General features: G+C 40.2%; 1 protein-coding gene across 4 annotated transcripts; it reads left to right on the plus strand.

The window, feature by feature from the left end:
- The first annotated feature begins 8,333 nt into the window (after positions 1 to 8,333).
- On the plus strand, positions 8,334 to 21,934 carry LOC124136608 (galactose-3-O-sulfotransferase 2-like). Of its 4 annotated transcripts, none has more exons than XM_046502583.2 (3): positions 8,334 to 8,484; positions 14,016 to 14,059; positions 20,584 to 21,934. In XM_046502583.2, exons 1-3 carry the CDS (start codon positions 8,395 to 8,397, stop codon positions 21,899 to 21,901), a joined length of 1,452 nt encoding a protein of 483 aa, XP_046358539.2. In that variant the 5' UTR covers positions 8,334 to 8,394; the 3' UTR covers positions 21,902 to 21,934. The 4 variants fall into 4 exon arrangements, with proteins under 4 accessions (XP_046358539.2, XP_046358540.2, XP_048249533.1 ...); XM_046502584.2 differs by lacking the exon at positions 8,334 to 8,484 and adding an exon at positions 9,021 to 9,710; XM_048393576.1 differs by lacking the exon at positions 8,334 to 8,484 and adding an exon at positions 11,858 to 12,293.
- Positions 21,935 to 22,188: the final 254 nt, after the last annotated feature.

The following is a 22,188-nucleotide window of genomic DNA, read 5'->3' on the forward strand; positions in this document are numbered from 1 at the left end:
CTGAGACAAAATTAATGTGAAAAGAGCCTGAGGTTATGACGTACTTGAATTTGAGCATGGAAGTTCACGAACCTGTGGAAAACTGTAAAACATGACATTCTAACATCTCACTGATGCCTCACTGTTGTTATTTTTCCGAAAACGGATCAGTTACCGGTGTCATTGTAGATGATAGGTGAGCAGGTTCTGCAGTTTAGTGGGGAATGAATGTTATCATTGTTTGGAGAATTAACACAGTAAATATTGAATGAAAGCAAAAATCTATGAAACAATAATTCCTATTTGAAAAAACACGGAAAGTGCACGGTGCACGTCTGATGTCAACTGTTCAAAGGCGTTGACGTCTCGAATGAGTGAGTTTGGTTTTACGCCGCTTTTAGCAATATTCCAGAAATATAACAGCGAGGGACACCAGAAATGAGCATCACACATTGTCGTGACGAGCGATCGCTTTAACCACTGGCTACCCTACGCCCCAGGCTGCATGTAGTCAGGGTGGCCTATGTACGCTAGTCCTTCCGTTGTAGTTGAAAGGTACCCGAGCTCTCGATTCAGTGCTAATCATTCCTGTTCAGGGCACCGTGGTTGAAAAGGCCCTGGTTCCTATCTCTCGGAGTGATTCCCGAATATCATAGCTCAATGCAAACATAAAGCTCTAAAACACTATTAACACCCAAGTAGTACTGTTGCCGATGTGGCGGTCAAACAAATCGGACTACTTCAACAGGATGGCGTCAACTGACAACGCTTTGGACCATGTGTGACGCTACATGGGGAGGTGCGGTCGGGTAGCCTCGTGGTTAAAGCGTTCGCTCGTCACGCCGAAGACCCGGGTTCGATTCCCGACATGGGTACAATGTGTGAAGCCCATTTCTGGCGCCCCCCGCCGTTATATTGCTGGAATATTGCTAAAAGCGGCGTAATACCATACTCACTCACCCCACTACATGAGGAATCCACTCTCAGAGCCGTTAGCATATATGCAAATATCGGATTGTGCATGACAGGCGATAATATTAAAAATTAAATTTGTTGACAAACCGTGGGCCCCGTTCCGTTAAATCGGACAATTGGGCGTCCAAGGCTTGTTTCAGCATCCTTGGCATGTAGGCGAGGCCATTGATCGATACGTGGACAATGACGAACTGAAAACAATGTTTAAATACCGCTCAACCCGTGTTGTTTTTTGTCATACATGTCTCCTTGACTGTAACCGCGGATACGGTTTTTAGGGAATATACAGTTTACGTTACAAAACTTCGGGGGACTCCGGTGGCCCAGTCGTTTAAGGCGTCGCCATTGTTGTGCGTCTATGATCGCGGGTTCGAATCCCTGTTCGACCCGATCATGTTACTATGTTTTTTCAGCACCATACCCGTCCTCGTGGGTTTCACCGAAGAGGTAAACGTCTGAGACCTGCATCACTTCGGGCTTTCCTCCCACAACTAGCTGACACGCCGCGATATAACTGGAATAAACATTTGGGTGTAACGTTTGCATCAAACGGAAAATGGTCCTGTCACGTAGATAACATAATTCAATCAACATCAAAAATGATAAATTCAATGAGAAAATTAAGATTCATATTGAACAGAAATACATTAAACAAAGTATATACAGTTTTCATAAGACCCCATTTCGAATATGCTTGTGAAGTGTGGGATGGGTGTAATATAGAATTATCAACTCAGTTAGAAAATCTCCAACTAGAAGCTGCCAGAGTAGTTACTGTGCTCCCAAAGTATACTTCGCACACACATCTGTATTATGAAACAGGATGGGAAACGTTAATAGAACGAAGGAGGAAACGTAAGCTATGTTTGTTCTACAAAATACAAAGTGATATTGCCCCAACGTATTGAAACAGTCTGTTTTAAGGACCGTTTATGCCCAGAATTGTTGCGGGGAATTAACTCCGGGATCTAACTACGATTAGCACCTGCCAGCTCGTTTGATTGGTTTCGACAGCTTCCATCTCCAGGCGTTACGTATTATGTAGTCCTGCACCGTGACCGTGGAATATATTTATTTTATGAAAAAAAAATAATCTAGAAATGCATACAAAAGCAAGTCTAACCAGCTCAAGCTAGCTCTATTCCACAGGGATTTTTATTTTATATTTAGAGTCAAGAAGGATATTGTGTAATATAAGATTTCAGAGACTAAATGTTAGTCTACGTATTATGATACAAGTGCTGTAAACTATGTAGCGCTTACTGGCTTGGGAATGTGAAACTTAAAGTAGTAGAATATATTTGATTTTGATAAAACTTGAAGAAAAATTATAATGATTTTGGCACTGTTATAATATCTTAAAGACATTGTACCAACCACTGTAGGTTCAAATATATCATATAATTTAAGAAAATCAGACAATATTGTGATTCCATATACTAGTTTAAAACACTCAACGTGTTCTTTTATTCCATCAACTGTAAGGTCATGGAACACTATTCCTGCAACAGGTAGAAATTGTACATCTACATGGGATTCCCAATTCAAGTCATACATACAGAAAGAGCAAGGTGTTGCACCTCCACATGTTTCCTACATAAAAAGGCAGTTAAATTATGATTTATACAGAATACAGATAAAAAGTGATCCAATATGTCAATGTGGTATTCCATGTGAAAAGGTATTTCATTATTTATTAGTGTGTCCATTATATGTCCACCATAAGACTCTGTTAAAAATAATTCGGGACATTTTACAGAACGCCGTGAACAGCAATGTTAAATTAGATTAAGGTTGATGTCAAACGGAAGTGAATGTTTGTCCCTTATCGAAAATCAACATGTCTGTAAGGCTGTGCAAATGTCATACAAAGAGATTTGGGTAACACTTTGATGTAAATATACTAGTCTCTCTTTTGTACATTTCTTATATATCTTCACGAATCTTCTTTTCTGTTTTCCTTGTATATGATTTACAGTACAAGCTTTTGTAAATACCATGGAGATGGAGTCCTAAGTTGGATAACTTGTTCCCAATCCATTTCAATCTGAATAACGCGGCGTTTAACCCAACTCACTCACTCACTCACCCCAAACCCTAGGAAAACAGGGTTAAAGTATCACTTTAGGGGTTTATTGGGACTGACTACTTATTACCAGGTGCGTGAATAAGCTTAAGTGACTCTCTACAACTTTTATTAAAACGTCATTTGAAGATTTACCAACCTTAAACCTCACGAGGCATTCGTCACCACTCGCATGTTTCCGTAACCTACATTCGGCTTGTCCCGGAATGGGACGAGTTGGTCACGAATGCTCGCGATGTTGCAGAGGAGACTGATATTTGACTGACAAGTGCTTGTTACATGTTCCCTGTTGAATGGAATTACTCGTGTTCACGTGATATTTCGAAAGGCGTTACTCGTTTCTGATTCCAGTAACAAATAACACATGTTAAAGCTACACCACAGCGGTCTGTGGTCCGCAATATAACATCTACATGGACAATGTATATAACGTGCATAACGCTGGTGGTGTTGGACAATGTTTGTAACGTGCATGACGCTGGTGGTGACGGACAATGTATGTAACGCGCATGACGCTGGTGGTGTCGGACGATGTATGTAACGTGCAGGACGCTGGTGGTGTCGGAAAATGTATATAACGTGCATGACGCTGGTGGTGTCGGACAATGTATGTAACGTGCAGGACGCTGGTGGTGTCGGACAATGCATACAACGTGCATGACGCTGGTGGTGTCGGACAATGTATGTAACGTGCAAGACGCTGGTGGTGTCGGACAATGCATACAACGTGCATGACGCTGGTGGTGTCGGACAATGTATGTAACGTGCATGACGCTGGTGGTGTTCTTGATTCTGGTTTTGCAGCTATAGCTAATAATTATATTCCCGATCCTCGATACAAAATCCACAACTAATAAGAAACTCCACCTTTCTGATATTCTGGTCATTAAATTTCACCCGACTAATATTCTCGTATTTGAAACCTGTCTGATATTCGAAACTCCACGTTTCTGATATTCTGTTAATTAAACTTCACCTGTTTGATGTTCTTATATTTGAAACTCCACCTCTGTGATATTCTGATATTTATTAGGTATGAATGTATTTTGCTTCCTCGGCCCGGGCATTCGCGAATAAATATGTCTGCACATTGTTGACATGGGAGCCATCGTTGTAACCCCCTTTAAATGTCGGGCGTGTTTGTCCTCCTACAGCTTCCGCCACTCGGCAAACACCTCTCCGCGTCGAGGGCCGTCAACGAGGGAGATGGGAATGTTGTAGAGATGATGACCGCATCGACATCTCCACCACCGGTGTCGACATGACCGACAGCTCTCGGTGCAGCAGGGGACTAGCAGAAGGAAGACCAATTTGCTTCAAGCGCAGGCTGGGCAGGTGTTTCCTTCGGGCCTCACTAACTAACTGAATGGAATCCAGTCCTACGCTGAGAGGTGCTCTGGACACCAGGTGTTTACAATGCATGACCAGACCGATTGTGTTATTTTATCCCGATGACGTAAATTGGTGCTCATGCAGTCAACCATTGGCTTCCCAGAATCTATTATTCAACGCCGACGATATATAACAAAACTACCAGGCAAAAGGAAGTAAACAGCCTTGTTTGAAGGTGAATAGAAGAAAGTATACACCCATGTTTGATGGTGAATAGAAGAAAGTATACACCCATGTTTGATTGTGAATAGAAGAAAGTATACACCCATGTTTGATGGTGAATAGAAGAAACTATACAACCATGCTTGATGGCGAATAGAAGAAAGTATACACCCATGTTTGATGGTGAATAAAAAAATGTATACACTCATGGTTGATGGTGAATAAATGAAAGTATACACCTGTGTTTGATGGTGAATAGAAGAAAGTTTACACCCATGTTTGATGGTGAATAGAAGAAAGTATACACCAATGTTTGATGGTGAATAGAAGAAAGTATACACAAAATGTTTGATGGTGTTTAGAAGAAAGTATACACCCATGTTTGATGGTGAATAGAAGAAAGTATACACACATGTTTGATGGTGAATAAAAAAATGTATACACTCATGGTTGATGGTGAATAGAAGAAAGTATGTAACAATGTTTGATGGCGAATAGAAGAAAGCATACACCCATGTTTGATGGTGAATAGAAGAAAGCATACACCCATGTTTGATGGTGTTTAGAAGAAAGCATATACCCATGTTTCATGGTGAATAGAAGAAAGTATACACCCATGTTTGATGGGTGAATAGAAGAAAGTATACAACAATGTTTGATGGTGAATAGAAGAAAGCATACACCCATGTTTGATGGTGAATAGAAGAAAGCATACACCCATGTTTGATGGTGAATGAAAGAGAGCATACACCCATGTCTGATGGTGAATAGAAGAAACTATACACTCATGTTTGATGGTGAAAAAAGGAAAGCATACATCCATGTTTGATAGTGAAAAAAGGAAAGCATACACCCATGTTTGATGGTGAAGAGAAGAAACTATTCACCCATTTTTGATGGTGAAAAGAAAAAAGTATACACCTATGATTGATGGTGTTAAGAAGAAAGTATACACGTATAATTGATGGAGAATAAAAAAATGTATACACTCATGGTTGATGGTGAATAAATGAAAGTATACACCCGTGTTTGATGGTGAAAAAAGGAAAGCATACACCCATGTTTGATGGGGAATAGAAGAAGGTATACACAAAATGTTGGATGGTGAATAGAAGAAAGTATACACCCATGTTTGATGGTGTTTAGAAGAAAGTATACACCCATGTTTGATGGTGAAAAGAAGAAAGTATACACACCTTTGATGGTGAATAAAAAAATGTATACACTCACGGTTGATGGTGAATAAATGAAAGTATACAACCGTGTTTGATGGTGAATAGAAGAAAGTATACACCCATGTTTGATGGTGAATAGAAGAAAGCATACACCAATGTTTGATGGTGAATAGAAGAAAGTATACACCAATGTTTGATGGTGAATAGAAGAAAGCATACACCCATGTTTGATGGTGAATAGAAGAAAGTAAACACCAATGTTTGATGGTGAATAGAAGAAAGTATACACACTTGTTTGATGGTGAATAGAAGAAAGCATACACCCATGTTTGATGGTGAATAGAAGAAAGTATACACCCATGTTTGATGGTGAAAAAAGGAAAGCATACACCCATGTTTGATCGTGAAAAGAGGAAAGCATACACCCATGTTTGATGGTGAAGAGAAGAAAGTATACACCCATGTTTGATAGTGAAAAGAGGAAAGCATGCACCCATGTTTGATGGTGAAGAGAAGAAAGTATACACCCATGCTTGATAGTGAAAAGAGGAAAGCATACACCCATGTTTGATGGTGAATAGAAGAAAGTATACACCCATGTTTGATGGTGAATAGAAGAAAGTATACACCCATGTTTGATGGTGAAAAAAGGAAAGCATACACCCATGTTTGATGGTGAAAAGAGGAAAGCATACACCCATGTTTGATGGTGAAGAGAAGAAAGTATACACCCATGTTTGATAGTGAAAAGAGGAAAGCATACACCCATGTTTGATGGTGAAGAGAAGAAAGTATCCATCCATGTTTGATAGTGAAAAGAGGAAAGCATACACCCATGTTTGATGGTGAAGAGAAGAAAGTATACACCCATGTTTGATGGTGAAGAGAAGAAAGTATACACCCATGCTTGATGGTGAATTGAAAAAAAGTATACACCAATGTTTGATGGTGAATAGAAAAAAGCATACACCCCGATTTGATGGTGAATAGAAGAAAGCATACACCCATGTTTGATGGTGAATAGAAGAAAGCATACACCCCGATTTGATGGTGAATAGAAGAAACTATTCACCCATGTTTGATGGTGAATAGAAGAAAGTATACACCCATGTTTGATGGTGAATAGAAGAAAGTATACACCTATGGTTGATGGTGAATTAAAAAAATGTATACACCCCGATTTGATGGTGAATAGAAGAAAGCATACACCCATGTTTGATGGTAAATAGAAGAAAGCATACACCCCGATTTGATGGTGAATAGAAGAAAGCATATACCCCGATTTGATTGTGAATAGAAGAAAGCATATACCCGAAGTATACACACTTGACTGTGTGAGTGGTGGGTTGGGGAAACTGAACACAGTCACGTGATAAACCCATCATTTCACGAACATAAATACGAAAAATAATTGCTGTATCAGTATTTGTAAAAGGCGTATTTGCCTTTAAAGCCTGGTTCTGGAACTCTGCGGACTGAGTCGGTACCGTTGCGACTCTGCGTGAAAACGCTCGGCACTTTGACAGATAGGCAAAATTGAATCGATTTTTTTTGTTCGGTTTCAGAGATAATTTTACTCCGAACAAAATGGCATTTTAACTAAATACTAAGATTAAAGTTGTCAGGTTGACGGAAGGTAATGCTACCTAAAGGGAGCGACGGAGAAGCGGTTAACGATTTTTGATTAAATTATGCCAGACTTTTGTTTCCATTAATTTTGATATGTCCACGTGACTCCTTTATCAGTTGTACTGAGAGAGGCGGCCGCCATTACGCGGGGAGGCGGAGAGCCTGATCACCCCCACATGTATCCCGCTCTCGGCTGGAGGTGCGTTCATGCGAGCCACTCTGAAAACAGTAATAACCGTTCTTCTATTGCATGCATACCCCAAGATTATGGTGAGCTAGACTAACATCTAGTCTCTGAAATGAACATATCGTACATAAAAAACCAATTGTTCAGTTATCTACATAAAAATATAATAAAATGGAGCCCAGTGACTCTTCATTTTCAGATTTCCTGATACTGCAGTGATCTAGACTTGCCAAACATTATAGACTTGCATGGGCTGTATTTGATATATATTTGTATCAGGGTCTGTAAGACAGACTAATGGTGAGCTTAAATAGCTTGTTAATTTTGTGAGTTACAGGCAGCATTGATATTGATTTTAGCAGAAGTAATAAAACTAAAATGTGTTAAGCAGGTCGTTTATCAATCGTTTGAAATAATTTTCGCGCTTGAATCTAATCTTGAACCAGAGACAATTTGTCATCTGATTAAACCTATAGCTTTCTGTTATAATGTGTTCAGTATTTCCTGTCATGATATATTTCCTCAAATGAAATCATCCATAACACCTTATTTACCAAATTAAAGTTAAAATGATTCAATATTTAAAATTTATTCTCAGACTCATCACAAAAGGAAACGTCAACCCACAAAGCTCAGTTTGAGTCGCTATGGCAACCCAGAGATCCGACACCAGATTTTGGCGTATATGGTTCCTGAGCAAGCCCAAGAGAAAACATGGAGAATTCTCCCAAACGCAACCTCCACCAGAAGTCTCCAGTTCTTGAGGGAGGCAGGGTTGAGTGGAAACAATACAGTTAGCAGCTTGAGTGATGCTCAGGGCTGAGAAGGAAACGGTAGCGGGGTCGGGATGCCGATGGTTACACGGTCAAGCGCGGATACACGCTATGGATGGAGCGCAGGTAAGACCAATAACGTGCACTATGAGACAGATGGAAGATGGGATTCTGTAATCTGGCTAGACTATTCTTTAAAGAGTAAGTGAGCCGAATATGTGCTGTCTTATCTCATAGACGGCGCTCCATACAAGAGGAGACTTTTAATTTAGGAATAATGCTGATTAGAGTCCAAATCGTTACTTGTTAGTAGATCGGTGCTTATGTTTGAGGTGGCCGCACGTGTCCGGCTCGACCTATGTCGCTTGGCAGAGCAATGTAGACATATTTGTGCGTTGATGGTAATTTAATAAGATCTGGAACCACTTGTATTTTAAGCAGGGGGATTCGCGTTATAACGGGGAGCCATTGGAACTGATGCTTTGATATGTAAACACAGCGTTAAGAGCATCTGTTGGTGTCGTCTGCGTCTGAAGCTACTTCTCTCGGAGATCGCTCTTGCCTTAAAACATTTGTCAGTCAATATGTTTCCCTAAAAAATATCCTGGCAAAAAGCTCCCGCGATCTCGCACATGATACGATGTAGCAGCGCTCTGTAGTGAGGTCAAGTCGGATGGTGCTGGAGGGTTGTGTGTACTGTTGGCTCACTGGTTTAACACGTGCCCTGAAGTAGACGGTCAGCACCTGTACGCCCTATCGGCCTACTGTGAAACTAGATCGTGCTACCAGGCGTCGACGCCACGTTGCTTCCAGATGGGCGATATAGCTCGCCTGCAGTGAAGTGCAGCCTCCGACATGCTCTTCATTCTCTTGCATCATGACCGCTGTCAGACATTATCTAGCTTACTTCTCAATGACATAACCCAGACTGTATTAAGACTCAAGTAGGAATATAGAAACCACGTCAACATGGTGAAATGTCAGAATGAGGTCACATAACATCTTGGGAGTAATTGGTTGAACAAAACGTTTGTTTTAGCCTGAATTGAAATAACAACCATTCATTGGAAAATGCGGCAAGCATTGGCTTGTGAACCTAGTGCTTTGTTTGCGCGTGAAATCATTTCCGCACATGCGTTGTCTGGGTATTTGCTTAAATATTTGTTCGCTTAACAAGCAATGATGGTAAACATGTGTGAGTTGCCCTGAGGTTTTGGACAAAGTGTTATATAAGTTTGTGATACCGACACACACACCGTCTACGCTTCGGTAAGACCGTTTTTGGAGGTAATACTAGCCTTGCTCCAGTGCTGTACTGAAAGATAAGTGTTGTAATTCTATCCTACTGACAGGTAAGTCTAGATATGTGGTCTATGGACACCAGTCTCTTATAGGGACAACTTGTTCTTATTATTTACATAATCTAGAAATTATGATTTAAACTAATAATTATTGCCATAGAGACTTGTGCAAGTCTAAGATAACACGTACAGTAAACAGTCTAACTGATTTAGTAGAGAATTGCATCATTTCAAATTGTAAGCGTACTGGTAGACTAACACCTAGTCTCTGAAATAAACATATTTTACAGAAAAAAACATTGTTTAATTATAGTTATAAAATATAATAAAAAGGAGCATAGACACTGCAGTAACCTAGACTTGCCAACTATATTCTAGACTTGCATGGGCTGTATTGGATATATTTGTTTCAGGGTTTGTATGACTGACTAGTGTACTGGCAATGTCACATGATAGTACTTGTATGTTTGACGTACGTGGTGCGTTTTTCATTTTACTTTGGGAGTTTAAATTGTGTTACAGTATTAAATGAGTGTATTATATTCATGACGTATCAATCATGTGATCACCAGTCTACCCCCCCCCCCCCCCCCCCCCCATGTACATACCGGTCTATAGCCTGAGTGTATGCGATAGACATCTAAACTGACCAAGAGTACCTTCATGTTTAAACTCTTCTATATTGTTGATGTAGGATTCCACACCCCAAAATGGTTGAACATTGCGAAGGCAATCTGATTTAACCATTTCAGAGTTGTTCTAAAAACTCCAACAATGTAACGCACGATTAAAACGTGGTTTTTTGTGGGTTTTTTTTAAGTTATTAGTTTATTTCACATTAGGTGCCACGATTTTACACTAGACCCTACAGGACCACGCTGGCCTAACGGGTCGCAGTATGTGCAGATTAAGTAGACTTTGCTTGGGCAGAGGTTCAAATTTTCGCTGTCATTACACGGTCCATTTTCTGATGTTTGTTTATTATTTGTACATGAAACTCAAAGTCCTTAACAAAGTTATTAAATGTAGAGATCTTTTCAAGAATTTTACATTTATACACATAATATTTTGCCGCAAGTAGAAGTATCGTTGAGTATCGTTTCGTCAGTGGACACTCTTTTTCACTCCAAATAATACTGTATCTCTAATTTTCAAATATCTTATAATTTATGTTCAGTTTCATCCATTTAAAAACAAGTGACCCAAAATGGAAAGACTGTTGTACAGTAAAACAAATGATGTTGTATTGTGTCCGACACTCCACATCTGTCACTGGTTGGAAGACATGTTACGATAGCTGGAGACTTAACTTACTTCGCGGAGAAAACAAGCACGTGCAAAACGAGGCAAATCGGACTTACTTGAGTTAAGTTCAGTTTGGTTTGATATCTCGGCTCGATAGGACGCACATTCGTCAGATTGGCATGTTATTTTGTCGCGATAGGACGTATAATTCAACAATTTCGTTTTATAGCTCGTCAAGGTAGGACGCTGTAGAACATGTTAGTTAAGGCTGTCGCGATAGGACGCAACAATGCTTGCCAAAATAGGGCTTGACTGATAGGTTGATAGCAATAGATTTTGAGAATCATATTTAGTAAATTTTGTCACATTTCTTCATCATTTTTAAGAAGAGATTCACGTTTTGTTCCTCGAATTTATTATCTGAATTATTTCATCATATAAGGGACACGGGTGGCCCAGTCGTCTAAGGCGCCGCGATTCGCTGTGCAGAGTTGCGTCCCTTGGACACGCTAGAAACCTATGGTTGTGGGTTCGAATCCCGGTTTGCCCCGATTATGTTTCTAGGTTTGTCAGCACCATACCCGTGCTCGTGGGTTTCACCGAAGTGGTAAACGTCTGAGACCTGCATCACTTCGGGCTTTCCTCCCACATCAAGATGAAACACCGTGATATAACTGGAATACTGTCAAAAGCGGCGTATAAACCCAAATCACTCACTCATCATATCAAGAGAGTCATGTTTCGTTTGTGAATTCGCATTTTGGTAATAGTTTATATTCCACTGCGCAATAGTCAAATTTATTACTGGTCTTATTACTATTTTTTGTAAATATATTGAAATGATTAAAATGTTCACAAGTCTATTGTTTGGAGACGGGCTTGGGATCGAGTTGTTTGGGAAGGGTGGTGGGGTGGGGGTGGGGGGTGGGGGGGGGGGGGGGGGTTTCTATCGGAGGGAGGAGGATTATCCGCGCTCAGCTATGCTTACGCTGGTAACCTGCCTGTCTCGAATGGCAATGACAGCATCGTGTGAGACATCAAAAGATATTTGTTGAACGTTCCTCCCGCGTTTAAACAATACGACCTTTGCTTAGAGATCGATGCCGAATTAGGAGACTGTGGCTGTAGCGAACAGTGGTTTTGTTTCAAGATGTCGGACAGACTCGCATGGCTGTGTTGATGTTGGGCAATGGTGGATTCCACCTGTGTTCATATTCCTTAGAGAGAAATGCAATTACAGACCTGCCCAATACCATAACCATCTGCTCAGTTTAAAAGCAGATTGAGAGTTTGGTTACAAAGGTTTGACGTCACGGGATCTGTGAAACAATCCACAAGCGACCAACTGGCCTGTGGGTTACTGGGATCATTGAGGCGGATTGCCTGGAGGTGAGTGGGCGATACTATACGCCATCAGTGACTAAACTTGTCTCAGTGACGGCGAGGACTGAGAATTTCGGATGTGAATCATATTCGTAGATATTGTTACCAGTTTGATCATATATTGCTAACTTCTGCAAATTATAGGCAGCAGGGATCAAATCTCTCAACTGAAGCTGTGATCATAAGTGTTTTCATTTCAGCAATTCATTAAGGCTATGAACCAAATTTGCAAAGCGACTCTGAAATGGACAAAAATGTCAAACGACCATTAAGACCATAAACTATGTAACAACATTTATTTGTTACATTTGCTTCACATGATCAGGGCGGTAAAGGAACACGTTGTTTACTTGACATCTACCTGGATGGTTTAGCCGGGTCGAGTTCTCGGCCTTAATTACATCAGTTCGCGAGCGTCTAGCACCTGGGTGTCGCCAACTAACGCGGACATGCCACTTATAAGGGTAAATCTACATCTTGCCATGCAGCTAAACATAGAACTGTTTTTCATTTCAACACACACCTGTCTGAATGTCAATGTTGCCACGTGCCGTCTGAGCCAGGTGTAGAGTGTTTTTGGTTTCAACGCGGGTTGATGGTTCGCAGCGCCACTTAGTGGTGTCATCACCATCAACCACCCCAGAACGAGGCTGACACTAACCAATAGGCATGTCGACATGGGGTGATTGATGTGATTGCTGTAGTGCAGTACAGTATACTCTCTGTGGATGACAGGTTTCAAACTGATTTTGCAACCAAACTATGTTTTGGGTGAGTTTTAAAGCCGCGTTAGTTTGTTTTGTTTGTTTGTTGTTTAACGCCGCACTCAGCAACCTTCCAGCTATATGACGGCGGTCTGTAAATAATCGAGTCTGGACCAGTGATTGACATTATGAGCATCGATCTACGCAATTGGGATACGATGACATGCATCAACCAAGTCAGCGAGCCTGACCACCCGATCCCGTTAGTCGCCTCTTACGACAAGCATAGTCGCCTTTTACGGCAAGCATGGGTTGCTGAAGACCTATTCTACCCCGGGTCTTTCATTATTTCAATGATATAACGGCACGTCAGCTTCATGTCGAAGGAAGTGCTTACATGACGCAGGTCGCAGACTTACACAACTTTGGTGAATAGCAGCAAGAGTAATGATAAATACTCAGCCTAACACGTTCATAAACGCGGGGACCGCCTCCGTGGTCTAGTGGCAGAGCGTCCGTCCTGAGAGCGGAAGGTCCGGGGTTCAATCAACGGTCGCGTCATACCAAAAGACGGTAAAAGATGGTACTTGTTGTTACCCTGTCTGGCGCTCGGCATTAAGGGGCAAAAACTAGGACTGGTCTTCTCGGAGTCAGCATACTGTGTCTGAGTGGGGTATTCATGTTAAACTGCGGCATGGTATCTCAGTGGGCTAGCACTATAAATCGGCATCAGTCCGCACTAGTACAAGCAGCCACAGACACACACACACACACACACACACACGTGCATGCACGTCGCTATATTAGTGCAGTAATCTTGGACGCGACGTAAAAACTCATTTCACCTCACCTCACCTCACCTCATAAACGCGGGTATTGTGGTGAGACCAAAGTCATAATCGGGACGGGCAGCGGATCCTGACAACATCAAGGGGAGCGATTTTGACCACAGAGCCTGCTGTTACCCTTTCTTTCCAAGACTGAACAGTGTATGTGACTTTGATGATGCTTATCTCTGTTACAGACGCTGCCGAGAGTCTCGGCGTTGAGAGTGGTGACAATGAAACGGTACGTATGTTACTGTGTAAATCTGTATACGTAGACCAGGGACACGAACCCAGAACAGTCCAACATCTGTTGAGTTGACTGCTAACTGAGTGTAATGATACGAGTATTTTAGAAGTTTCCAAATAGTTCCTTTTCTGTTGCATGTAGAATTTTCGATACGAAAATATTACCGATTTTGACATATGGTTCCGAGATTTGGGGATTCAAATATAACGATAAAATAGGTTAATCATCATATTCTTCCAGCAATGCGGTTCTCGGAGACTGTGGAAGAAATTATATATATGTTGAGTGTTTCACAAAAGTTATTAAATATTGGTGTAAACTTTTAACCTTAGATTATGGTAGATATCCTAGGGCTTGTTATGCCATGTTGAAATCACATGATGAGTTAGGAAGAGTAAACTGGGTCAGTCACGTTCTGGAACTTTTGTTCAATACAGGTTTTTCATATGTTTGGATTATGCAATCGTATGGGGATGGGGATGCATTTCTGCAGCAGTTCAAACAACGATGTAAGGATATTGGAATTCAAAATTTGCATAGTAAAGTAGAAAATTCTCTTTTTTTAGAAAGTTATTCTAGTTTTAAGACACTGTTAACTCCCGAATCCTATATTTTACATTTAGAACACAAGGATTTGATTAGAATTTTGTGTAAATTTAGATGCTCTTCTCACCACTTGAATATTCAAAAATTACGATCCTCAAATGATTTTAATTCCTCAAATGTATTAGAAAGTTTATGTGAAAAAATGTTATTTGGCAGTTAAAGAAGATGAGTGTAATTATTAATTGGTATGCCCGGCATACAGAAATAGTCGCCAACAATTTATTCCATCATATTTTCATAAATTTCCTTCAGAGGATAAGTTTAAATTGTTAATGGCAATTAGTGATGTACATGTAAAAACAAAATTGCTCTGTTCCTTAAGAGGAATTTAATTTCTTTATAGTTTGAAACTGAACAAACAAATCATTGTATGACATTTTGTTCCACGTATGCATGCATGCATGTTGTATTTGATGATATTTCACATTTGTTCTATAAAATATGAATGGTTCTTTTGTACTGTAGGCCATGAGGCCCATTATACAGAAATAAACACACTGTGTTTAATGAGTGTAATGATAGAAGGGCAACGCTATTTTTCAGGACATTATCATTTGCAGAAGCTCGATGAAAAAATGCTAAAATGGATAAAAGTTATGAAATAAAAATAAATAGAGGTTATCACGCGAGTGTGTTTGGGGATGGTAAATATCCTGTATTAGGAATAAACATTGTATTTAGCGAGCCTTGGCGACATTATATGATAAAGAGGTTAACACGCTTGTGTGTTTGGGGATGGTAAATATCCTGTATTAGGAATATACATTGTATTTAGCGTATATGTACAAGCGTGATAACCTCTTTATCATATAATGTCATTCTTCAATTCTGTGCTCGAAGATCTCTTTCCATCACTAACAAACATTAGATCTACCTAAACATTGCAATTTTCCTGGAATGTTGCGCATGAATATATATTACATCAGAGGGTAAGTGATGTGTCAGTCGGACAGTGACAGTTGCCAATATAGTTTCAACAGAAACCTTTTTCTTATACAGTGGCGTAACTACATATATGCAAAGCAATTGCCTTCACAAATTGTTTTTACCTGCTTTTCACGGCAATTCATCGGTCTGTCCGATAGAGTAACTGCCCTTTATCAAAGGGAAGCTACTCTAACCCTAGTGTATCAAACGTCACGGCCACAGTCAGACGTTGTTGACAGTCGGCCTGCCCTGTCATAACGTAACGAAGTGCTGTCAAATGTACACACAGCGACACAAGGTAACAATTCGAACATATTTCGGCCAAATCCAACTGTATTAATTTGTGAAAAGGTTCCAAGCCACAGAGGTCTACAAGAACAGATTCGTAAAGTGATCCCGCTTGGCTAGTGCCCTCGCTAAATTGTTTCTCAAATTATATCTCCAAAGTTGCCAAAACTTGTAAAATTCCTTAGCTACGTCACAGTAAGACACTGGTTTTCAGTATATTAGTCTATTCTTTTCATAATGATAGCAATTATCCCTGTAGTTTCTCCACATTCCCGATGGTTAAATCTGACTCGATCGCCGAATGACGAGGGCGACGCCCACTCTCCTACCCAGAGTTCCATGCGGCCGGCAGCCAGCCAGCATATTACCTCTGCCACAGGCCAGCGCCATGTGACGATTCGTCACATCTTTCACAGTCCATTCAAGATATTGCATATGCTTTTCATCCGTTTCATGTTTGACAAGTCTACACATTTTCAAAAACAAATGTCAAAGAAGCGTTAACTTTCATTGAAAAAGTATGCAAATACGTAAAAATCTACTTGTTTTTGCGTAGTTATCCTATGTTTACATTGGTTGTACGGCTCCACGTGCTGTCATCGAAGCCCAACGGAGAGCTAGCGACACGGTCACTTTGATGCAAAAATATATATTGTCATGCAACTCACTGTCGCAGTTGAAGTAGCATATCTATATAGTTATGCAAAACAATATGTAAAGCGCCCCCAAATACTTGCATTAGTCCGTTCTACACTGATTTCTGAAAAAGCGCGTTTGTTTACAAACAAGAGAAAAGTCCGGTCACGTGATATGCAAATTAGCCTGTGGCAGTGGTGTTATGCTGAGTCACCACACACTCCGTCGCAGTGGTGACTCAGCATAACACCACTGCCACAGGCTAATTTGCATATCACGTGACCGGACTTTTCTCTTGTTTGTAAACAAACGCGCTTTTTCAGAAATCAGTATAGAACGGACTAATGCAAGTATTTGGGGGCGCTTTACATATTGTTTTGCATAACTATATAGATATGCTACTACAACTGCGACAGTGAGTTGCATGACAATATATATTTATGCATCAAAATGACAGTGTCGCTAGCCCTCCGTTGGGCTTCGATGACAGCACGTGGAGCCGTACAACCAATGTAAACATAGGATAACTACGCAAAAACAAGTAGATATTTACGTATTTGCATACTTTCTAAATGAAAGTTAACCATTCTTTGACATTTGTTTATGAAAATGTGTAGACTAGTCAAACACGAAACGGATGAAAAGCATATACAATATCTTGAATGGACTGTGAAAGATGTGACGAATCGTCACATGGCGCTGGCCTGTGGCAGAGGTACTATGCTAGCTGGCTGCCGGCCGCATGGAACTCTGGGTAGGAGAGTGGAGTCACCACTGCGCCGGAGTTCGGGCGACGCCATGTTTGTTTATAAACACTGAAAGTAGTCCCTACTTGACCTTTGATATTTGCATCTCTATCCGCATATGACCCCAACGGATATCGTTTTTTCCCGTCGTCTTTATCCTGCCGAGAAACCCACCCATTATATGATAAACAACAATATCGGTTTTGAAACATTTACTGCAGTCAAAACACAACGAATGTCACTGATCCACTTGTTTAAATATGAAAACGTCATAGAACAAACCAGATGACGTCATGTAGGACATTAATATGACGTCACCTAACAACGGGCGTGATAATGGCCCGTCGTCAAGCAACATGAGGGCATTATCAAGTTACAGTGTTACAGTGTCCCCGTATAACAGTTCGCGTAAATACCCAATGAAGCCTTTTCAGCATGCGTACAAAGGAGCTAATTTCACTAGTTAACACAATTATATATATTTAGAACAGTTATATAAATCTAAAACATTATTTCACTTTTTTTAAATCTTAAAATGTTAACTAGTTTTGGGGAAAAACCCAAAGAGAGATGAATAGATGAGTGAATAAATATTGGTTACCCAATGAAAAATGTAATAACCCAATTAAAATAGAAACCCTATAGTAAAAACTCAATTGCTCAAAAGTTATCGGGAGCTCTGCATACGTTACCGATTCATACGTTACTGTTAATAAGGTGGACATAGAAGCTTGACACAATATGCAACAGAGAACATTTGCTGCGTAATGGCAAGTCAGGGAAGTTCTCCAAGCTCCGGCAGGGAAGCAGTATACATAGCGAGATATGTGACCAGTGTCTGATACGTAACTTACAGCACCTGCAAATACATAATATGCTGTGACTCTAATGGTGATTAGATAGGAGGAAAGGCGAACCTGTGCTGTGCTTCAGTAGTTAATGGATATATCAATCCCAATTGGAGATGCTCATGTCAAACTAACACACTTCTGACATCATTCTGGAATGATCGTTGTGGACCTGTGGAAATCCGTGGTGGAATAGGTCTTCAGCAATTATGCTTGTTGTAAGAGGCGACTAGCAGGATAGGGTGGCTAGGCTCGCTGACTTGGTTGATGCATGTCACCGTATCCCAATTGCGTGGTTCGATGCTCGTGATGTCAATCTCTGTATTTTCTGGTCCAGACATGATTATTAACAGACCACTGTCATATAGCTGGAATATTGCTGAGTGTGGCGTTAAACAATAAACAAACTAGAATGATAGTGGTGAGTGCGTTATCCATGTTAAACTGTGGCATCTTGGTTAGCCAGCAGTATAAAACCAGCAACCCGTGAAGATCCGGGGTAGAATAGGTCTTCAGCAACCCATGCTTGCCGTAAAAGGCGACTATGCGTGTCGTAACAGGCGACTAACGGGATCGGGTGGTTGATGCACGTCATCGGTCCCAATTGCGTGGATCGATGCTCATGATGTAAATCACTGGATTGTCTGGTCCAGACTCGATTATTTACAGACCGCCGTCATATAGTTGGAATATTGCTGAGTGCGGCGTTAAACGACAAACAAAAAACCGAAAAAGACTGATTTCGATTTGGCAATTGAGATTCTAAGGGGTTTTCATTATAGATACACACGTTACTCTGATACTGCTTTGTAGATGAAGCTGGTTATGCTATGATAATATAATAGTTTATTTTATATTGATCCTGATTATTATTTATGTTATTTGGAATTTCTAAAAATCAAAGTGTAACTTTTATCTATTACTTCACAAGAGTAACTCATATTGAAATTGTAATAAAATCAGAATAATTATATGTCTTAGCATAAATGTTCATATAACAATATGGATAAAAATAACTATCATTCATTAACGTGTAACTGTTAGTCAGTAGTAAGATGCATGTTACCCAATCATACGTAACTGTTCCTAACTGCCAAAATAGTTTCATTTAAGTCAGAGACATTTGATCTTCTGTGTGAAATAGATTGGAATTATTGTTTCCTTTTCAAAGTTCTTGCTGTTAAATTATTTGTTTTTTGATATCGCAAAATAGACTATTAAAAAGGAACATTTAGTTAAAGTAATCACTAAAAAAGTTAATCATTTTTATTAATATTGTTAATGTTATTATTTGTCAATATTAAGTTTAGAGCTACGATTATCAGATTATTAATACTTTTAGTGTAATTATTAGTCAATATACGGCTTGGAGATACGGTAATCATTGTTTCTGCTAGTCTAACCTTTGGTGTTAACATTAATTCAGCTAATATCGCGGTGTGGACAGCGATAATTCTTTTTTTTTATTGGTGCTGTTAGTGTTATTGTTAGTCAGTGTCTGCGCGTAGAGCTGCAGTAATCGGTATTATTAATGCTGCTGCTGTTATGAGTACTCAGTGTTATGTTTAGAACTACCGACACCGTTTTCGTATTGATACTGCTAGTGTTCAACGTAAAGTTCACAGCCACGATAATCGTTTTGTTTTATCATTTCAATAATTGTTGTTAGTCAGTAAGTTTAGAGGCTCGATATTCGTTTTGTCGTTGATAGAGCTAGTCTAAAGTTATTCAATTTTAAGATTAGAATCACGATATTCTTTGTATTATTAGTGTCAGACAATGTTGCGTTTAGAGCCATGATAATCGTATTCTTTTATTACTATTGTGCGTCAAGCTTGCGTTAAGAGCTACAATAGTATTCCATGATATGGCGTGCTCAGAACTACGATATTTATAGTGTTATTGTTATTTAAAGTTGCAATCTCATTAAAATCAGATCTTAGTTCTCGCTACCGCTAAACAAAGATCTGAGGACATCCCATTACGGGTCACGTCAGACCGACCTTGCGCGAACTTGGACCGACCAATGGAATGACCAATCAGAAGCCAGCTTTCTCGTGCTTTACGGCACTAATTTCAAATTGGCGAGTACGCTTCGAAACATATTCTCGATTACAAATTTGAAACCTGAACAAAAGAACATTCTGGAATGGCTAATAGATGGTCTAGATTGTATGGATTCAGTCGTTAAACCCGTAACTATCGTTCGGAATACCCCGTGTTAAAGTTTTCGAGGTTGTATGATTAGAAATCACATTCCGACTGTCACTTTCATGATCTGGTAAGCGACGCTCTGATTGGTCGGATGAAAGGTCGTTCTGACGTGACCCCTAACGGGATGTCTTCAGATCTTTGTTTAGCGGTAGCAAGAAGTAAGGTCTGATTTTAATTAGATTGTTTGAAGTTGCAGAGTGCTGATACCATTTATCTCAGATTCTTAGAACTACTTTTGATTTTACATTTACAGATTCCAACGTTGCAAGGCTGTGTCTTTCTTGGCTATCTTCATCTGCGGCATCATCGCCATCAACATGTACACTGACAGTGTCGGGTACCAGTTTGCCAGACCAAGCTGGCTATTGGCCGGAAACACGACCGCATGGCAGCATGTCGTTCCAAATACAAACGTACGGCATGTCGTATTTCTTAAAGTACACAAGGCAGCAAGCACGACTTTGATGAATATTTTTGTCAGATATGGATTAAAAATGAATCTGACGATGATGATTCCATCACGGAAGAATATTCTGAACGAACATGGTCACTTTAATGGTAGAAATGTCCTACCTCCTATGCGAAACAGAACTTACGACATGATGTTTAATCACGTCATATTTAACAAGACATTCCTGAAACCACTCTTTCCTCCCGACACTAAATATATCGCCATATTGCGAGAACCCTTTGACCAAACTGTGTCGGCATTCATGTACTATAAATATGTGTACCCAATGCCCTATCTATGGACAATCAATGGCGAGAATCCAGTTACAGAATACTTAAAGGACCCCCGGAAGTACGAACCCCCAAATGCATCAACATCTTTCACAAATAACCGGATGTCGGTCGATCTCGGTTTCCCCAATGTATGGTCTCGCAATCTCTCACAGGCGCGGGATTTCATCAGAGACTTAGAAAACACATTCCACTTGATACTTATTGCTGAGTATTTTGATGAATCCATTGTCCTCATGAAACGATTACTGAAATGGGAATTTCAGGATATCTTGTACATATCAAGTAATTCTTTGAAGAAAGGACATGATCTCAAATTCACACCCAAAGATCGTGAAAGACATAGGCGGTGGGCGTGGCTTGATCACATGCTATATGATCACTTTTACCAGCTTTTCTGGGACAAAATTCACGCTGAAGGCAAAAGCTTCTTCAGAGAGGTTCAGACGTATAAGGAGATTCGCCATATGTGGCAGACATTTTGTTCACAGAACCTAAACCACACGGACACCTTGAAACTTGAGGCCACGCAGTGGAGTTCAGCCTTTGAGGTCTCGTCACGTGACTGTAACCTTGCAACGACCGATGAAATTCCTCTTATGGAAAAAGTGAGATTAAATTACTACAGGAAGTCGAAAGAACGGGTCATGTCTTTACCAGATAGGTTGTTTGGTGTCAGCCGTGTAAGTAAAAGTAAATACCACAAAACACCGAGATCTCACCATTTAATAGAGACAAAAAGCGGTCGTTGGATTAAAGTGAGCAGTTCCTCCATGAACAAGGCCTCAGTCAAACAGAACAGTCATCAAGACAAAAGGGCGACAACGTGATGTAATTTAATGGAAATAAACATATTCTTTTAATTGTGGATTGTTTTGTTCTATGAGCTGTATTTTCTTATAAAACAGTCACGAGGCGGGGGTAAATCAAATGTGGGGAGGGTGGGGGTGGGGGGTCAACCCGTGGGATAGCCTTGCTCCAAGGCTGTACTGAAAGAAAATTCCATGGATGTGTCGTAATTCTATCCTTATAATGGACGGGACTCCAGGGTCTAGATTTTCGAAACGATCTTGGCTACGATTGATGTTTTGGTTGCCAGGAGGTTGCATCCGGTCGC

Source organism: Haliotis rufescens, unplaced genomic scaffold (assembly GCF_023055435.1).
Source record: "Haliotis rufescens isolate VD_foot unplaced genomic scaffold, xgHalRufe1.0.p SCAF_12, whole genome shotgun sequence".
Lineage (NCBI taxonomy): Eukaryota > Metazoa > Mollusca > Gastropoda > Lepetellida > Haliotidae > Haliotis > Haliotis rufescens.